The sequence below is a fragment of the Carlito syrichta genome, unplaced genomic scaffold (assembly GCF_000164805.1).
Source record: "Carlito syrichta isolate Samal-C Ts95f unplaced genomic scaffold, Tarsius_syrichta-2.0.1 Scaffold126461, whole genome shotgun sequence".
Taxonomy (NCBI): domain Eukaryota; kingdom Metazoa; phylum Chordata; class Mammalia; order Primates; family Tarsiidae; genus Carlito; species Carlito syrichta.
The window spans coordinates 77281-83214 of record NW_007070557.1 but is presented as its reverse complement, the minus strand read 5'-3'; the positions used below and the strand labels follow the sequence as shown (position 1 = coordinate 83214).

General features: G+C 50.1%; 1 protein-coding gene across 1 annotated transcript in view; it reads left to right on the top strand.

Annotated features, from left to right (window-relative positions):
* Positions 1 to 1280, top strand: part of LOC103250056 (galactoside 2-alpha-L-fucosyltransferase 2-like) — a 7669-nt gene extending 6389 nt beyond the window's left edge. The window contains 2 exon segments of the mRNA XM_008048651.1: positions 228 to 747; positions 749 to 1280. Coding sequence (XP_008046842.1) covers positions 228 to 747; positions 749 to 1280 — 1052 coding nt within the window.
* The last annotated feature ends 4654 nt before the right edge of the window (positions 1281 to 5934 follow it).

Here is a 5934-nt window from a genome sequence, read left to right as displayed (position 1 = left end):
AAAAAAAAAAAAAAAAAAAGTTTCCATCTCATAATGTTTAGTGAGTGAGGAAACAGATGCAGTGACTTGACGGAAGTCACACAGCGCTACTTAGGGTAGGGCTAGGACTGAGACCCAGGTGTACACTGGGGCCTCCCTTGTGGCGCTTATAAGATAGGCTTGGAGGAATTGAGGGAGCGAATGAGTGAATTTGGGAGGGGTGAGTGAAGTGACATGTACCCTGCCAGCCATCCCTCCTGACTGCTCTCTCCTCCCTGTAGCCATCAGGGGATTCTGGGCTGCCCGCCCCTCCCTCTCCATCGTCTACTTCCTCTTCGTCATCTTCATGGTGTCTGTTGTCTTCCACTGCCACCAGCGCCTGGCTCTGGTGCCCGCCCCCTGGGCGTACTCAGGCCGTGTGGTGCTGGCCCCCAGACAGCTCCCCCAGGAGGGCCTGTTCACTGTTAATGCCCAGGGCGGCCTGGGGAACCAGATGGGCGAGTACGCCATGCTGTACGCCCTGGCCAAGATGAACGGGCGGCCCGCCTTCATCCCCCGCAAGATGCACAGCACCCTGGCCCCCATCTTCAGAGTCACCCTCCCAGTCCTGCACAGCGCGACAGCCAGCAGGATCCCCTGGCAGGACTACCACCTGAGTGACTGGATGGAGGAGCGCTGTCGCCATATCCCCAGGGAGTTCGTGCGCCTCACAGGCTACCCCTGCTCCTGGACCTTCTACCGCCACCTGCGCCACTAGATTCTTCAGGAATCTCCACGACCATGTGCGCGAGGAGGCTCAGGCCTTCCTGCGGGGTCTGCAGGCCAAGTGGGCCCAGGAGGTGACCTTCGTGGGGGTCCATGTGCGCCGGGGGGACTACGTCTGGATCATGCCACAGGTATGGAAGGGCGTGGTGGCCGACCAGGGCTACCTACAGCAGGCCCTGGACTGGTTCCGTGTTCGCCACCGCACCCTGGTCTTCGTGGTCACCAGCAACGACATGGCCTGGTGCCGGAAGAACATCAATAGCTCCCTCGGGGACATGGTGTTCGCTGGCAATGGCCTTCAAGGCTTACCCACTAAGGACTTTGCATTGCTCATGCAGTGTAACCACAGCATCCTCACCGTGGCTACCTTTGGGATCTTGGCCGCCTACCTTGCGGGCAGAGACACCGTCCACCTGGCCAACTTTACCTTGCCTGACTCCCCCTTGCACTGGGTCTTTAGGCCACAGGCAGCCTTCCTGCCAGAGTGGGTGGGCATCGCTGCCAACCTTGACCAGGCCCGACAGAATGATCACTAGCTCTATACGTGTCCCTCCTTCATCCTCAGACCCTCAGAGGCAGTGTGTGTGGGGTGCAGTGTGTGGATTCAGGATCCCACATGCAGTTTGAATCCAGACTCATCTACTTCGTAGCTGAGTGACTTCAGACAAGTGACTTAGCATCTTAGTGTGCCAACTGAAAAACGAACATACCCCAGAACTTACCTTAGCAGCGCCTCAGGAGAACTCCACAGGGTCATTTCAAGCCAGTGCCTTGTAAGCACTGGGAGGCATGGGCTGCTCACACAGGAGGCATACCATGGGCATCCAGATTTCCTCAAGATGGACACATTTGCCCTCTTCTTCCTTGCAGCACTGCCTGCATGGATCCAGGTATTTTTATACTTGAGGGGTGGGGTGTGGTGGTGGAGCTATCCTTGCCCTGGAGTAAACAGAACTAGACTTTGGGGCAGCTAGGAACTTAGGTTTTGGATTTAGCAGGCAGTACCATGAAAGAACACGAGGGAAGACAGGATTTGAGAGTTGGGTCTCAGGGGGATGCCCATGGTGGGGAGACACAATTCCCCTGCTCGGACGAGGAGAGGGGCTCAGCTGCAGGCAGCACCTGGGGCGGGAGGCCTCACAGTAAGGGAGCCTCGGCCACTGCAATGGTAAATTGACGCACATGCTCATATTTGAAGTTTCTTTGATAACCGACAAGGAACACTACACCAATAAAAATGCTGACATTGCCACACCTTACAATACAGCGAACACAGAAAAACCAGCACTGCCATCGCTCCATCCAACTCCCACCTGTGCCGGGATGTCTCGCTGTAGTGTCAGGTCCTGGGGGCTCAGGCAGAGCCTGAGTGTGAGATGTCTCTATCAACCACTGTCCACAAGGCCTGCTGCTGCGATGGTTGTGGTCAGCTCTCTATGGCCCTTGGAGTCAGGCTACTGCTTCTACGACGTGTGCACTGGCTTAGGGGACAATTCAGCCACATATCTTTCTGGTTTGAAACTCTTTCCAAGTCTCTTCTTCCTACTTCTTGCCCTTACTTCTGAGGCTGAGCAGCTTTTTGCTCATACAGTAATAATACTGTATACTCCCAGAGCCACTGTGGGCCCTGGTCAGCTTCCTTCCGTCTTTGATGTAGTCATCATTGTGGGGGCGGTTAAAGCAGAAGGAGAGCCTGAGTAGCTCTGCCTGGGTGTCCAGTGAGATTGCTGTCAGCGCTTACCCAGGCTACGCCCCCCGAAGGCTCACCTGGGGCTGAGGCTGTGCTTGCATAGCTGGTGAGTGGGTGCTGGCCCCTGATGTGGCTGTGGGGTGCTTGGGTTCCTCGCATGGCAGCTGGATTCCTCCAGAGAGAAATCCGAGTGACCTGGGTGGAAGCTGCAGTGCCCTGTCTGACCTAGCCCGAGGAGTCATCCACTGTCACTTCTGCCGTATCCCGTGATCACAGAGAGCAGCCCTGCCTCCACACAGGAGGGGTTATACAAGGACACGAGTCTCAGGTGAGACTCATGGTGGAGGCTGCTGGATTCATTTGCTGGAGCTGCTGTAACAAAGCAACATAGAGGGGGCGACTTAAGCAACAGAAATTGATGGATTCACAATTGTGGGGACCAAAAGTCCAAGATCAAAGTGTTGCCAGAGCTGGTTTCTTCTGAGGCTATGAAGGAAGGATGTGTTCCAGGATTCTGTCCTCTCCTCTAGCTCCTGGTGATCTCTTGACGTGAACGTGAACGTCAAGAGATCACCAGGAGCTAGAGGAGAGGACAGAGGCCTGGAACACATCCTTGGCTTACAGATGGTCATCCTCCTGTGTCTTCACATCATCTTCCCACTCTGTGTCTGCAACCAAATTTCTTCTTTTTTGTTTTTTGAAGACAGGGTCTGAGTTCTTCATTCAGGTTGGAGTACAATGGTGCGATCATAGCTCATTACAGCGTCGAACTCCTGGGCTCAAGTGATCCTCCTGCCTCAGCCTCCCTGAGTAGCTGGGACTACAGGCACACACCAACATACCCAGAAAATTAAAAAAAAAATTTTTTTTAACAGATGGAGGTCTTGCTATGTTGCCCAAGCTGGTCTTGAACTCCTGCCTTGGCTTTCCAAAGTGCTGGGATTGCAGGTGTGAGCCACTGTGTCTGACCAATTTCTTCTTCTTATAAGGACATCATCATGTTGGATTAGAGCCCATTCTAATTCTCTGATTTTAACTTACTTAATTACTTCTGTAAGTATCCTGTCTTTGAACACAGTTACATTCTGATGTACTAGGTGTTATGACTTCAACATAACAAATTTTTGTGAGGGCACAATTCAGCCCACAGCAGCTGCCTGCAGGCTGCCAACCTCGGCTCCCAGCCCTTCCCTAGAATTGGATTGTTAATTCATTTTCTCCTCGTTCTCTTGGGACCAGCCCCTCCCCCTAATTTACCTTAGCCAGGATAGTTTTCCAAATTATTCCTTCTGGAGAGACTCAGACTAGGAGGTTAGAGGAATCTCAGATCTGACCTCAGGCCCTCTGTCAAGTGAAGTGGAGAGCAACTATCTCATATTTAAATAAAATACCTGTGAACTTGCCAGGCGTCTTTCTCTTGCCCCTCCAGATCTCTTCTCTATCTTGCTTTGAGCCCCAGGAAGCTGGCTGATGACATCCATGGACTCCCTTGCCCTATGGTTTATGGATGGGTTGGGTCAGTGATGGCCCAGTCCAGTAATTGGAGGAGGAGGGAGGGTGCAGTTGGCATCTGTTATCGCAGCTCAGTCCCTGTTGTCCTGGGGATGGTGACAGCTCCCCCTGCTTCTCACCCAGGGGAGCTGCAGCATCTCTCACGTTGGTTTTTCTCCAGCCAACCCACACCTTTGTCAGTCAGTCATCCTGTTAAATTCACCTCCTGGGTGTTCTATCTCCTGCCCTGGGTGTTCCATCTCCTGCTGGGGCCCTAACCTATGCTACTGGTATTTTGGTATCTTACAACAGAAGTTTCTGCGATGGTATTTCACCTTGACTTTGAAATCACTAGCTGAATTTCTCACCAGCTTGCAGGATGAGCACTTGTTGATTTGCTGAAAATAAGGCAGAGATGTGATATTTCTTGCAGACTTGACTTGGAGAACAGACTTAAAACCTATGGAGTGATCACAGCTCCAGTCCCAAGGGATAGGGAGCTGAGCGCTATTTTCCTGTCCTGGTCTTTCCTTGCACATCCTGGGGACAATGTAGATGCTGGAGGAAGATTCCAGAGACCTGTCTTCAAGCCTCTCTCCTACAAGTTATCAAGACGTGACACCAAGACTATTATAGGAAGTGGCAACTTTATTATGCCGGTGGGCTCAAAGGGCTAATGCTTCCAGGTCGAGTCCCTAGAACAGGAGCAGTGGGGTCTTATACCTTTGTTTAGGTAAGGGAGGCAGTCGTGTTGAGCAATTACACATTCTCTTTGGAATTTACAAGGTTGTGTTCAGAAAAATCAGATCTTTGAAAGAACAAGTGGTCTCTAGGAAGCGAGCATGGGTTGTAAACTGATAAGGAGAGCAGTTGTGAATCAGGTACACTTCCTTTTGCATTTCCATGAGAGCTATCAGTCTCTAGCCATTTGGGCTTTTTCAAACAAAACCAGCCTGGTGGGTCTTTAGAGCTTGCCGCTTGACTTTCACAAGGAAATACCTTTAACTGCTGCCAGCTCCCTTCCCGCTCCATCCTCCCCTTTGATGCTTGATTTTTCATGGATCTAAAGCATCATCATCCTTAATCTGGTGCATTAACATTATATGGACCTCAGTTTTCGCTGAACTGTTTTCACAAACTTAGAAATGGTGTTCATAATTATTGGGGTTATGCAAGGGAGGATAAGACAGGATCCCACTAATAGGACTACAGATCCAGTAATATACTTAAATCCTTCCAGACCCGAGAACATGTTTTTAAACAATTGCCAATTTTTATGCCTTGCCATTTTTTCACTGGGACATGGGCAAGCTTTCTAATATTGGTGGCTATATCAGTTATTGCTTTACTATTATCATCTATTTGCAAGCAACAGTCAGAGCTGTTAAATTTACCACATACTCCTCCTCCTTCCGCCAGCAGGTAGTCCAAAGCTAAGCGGTTTTGATAAATAGTTGCGCGCATTTGGGCTTGCTGCTGAGTAACAAGCTCAAAAGCCATGGCTGTTTGATTAGTTATAATTTTTAAGACAGCTTGTAACCTAATAATGTGGTTTACCATATATATAGCCATGTGGTATCCCCAACTTCCATTTTGTGTCCATGTGCCTGGACCATAGGTATTTATAATTCTCTGGGGTGGCCATTTGTTATCTTTCCAAACCTGGGTCCCTCCTATATTAGGAACTTGGTCAAGGGATCGAGCATTTCATGATTTGAGGCTTTCATAAAGGGAAATGCCTAGTTCATGCCCCCTTGGGTTAGGCAGAAGGAAAAATCCTGGATGGATTATTCCTGTGGTACATGTACCTTTCCATAATGCTGGGAGCTGGGCATATGCAACCTTTTCACATATCCAAAATAACCTTCTAGGAGCTTTCCAGAGGTCTGGATTTACAGAGGACAGATTTGTCCAGTTCTGACTTATAATGGGGATACCTTGGACCTGATTAGCCTGTTTAGAAGATAGTACTGTACAGTTACTTATAGTTTGGGTGACAATAGTACATT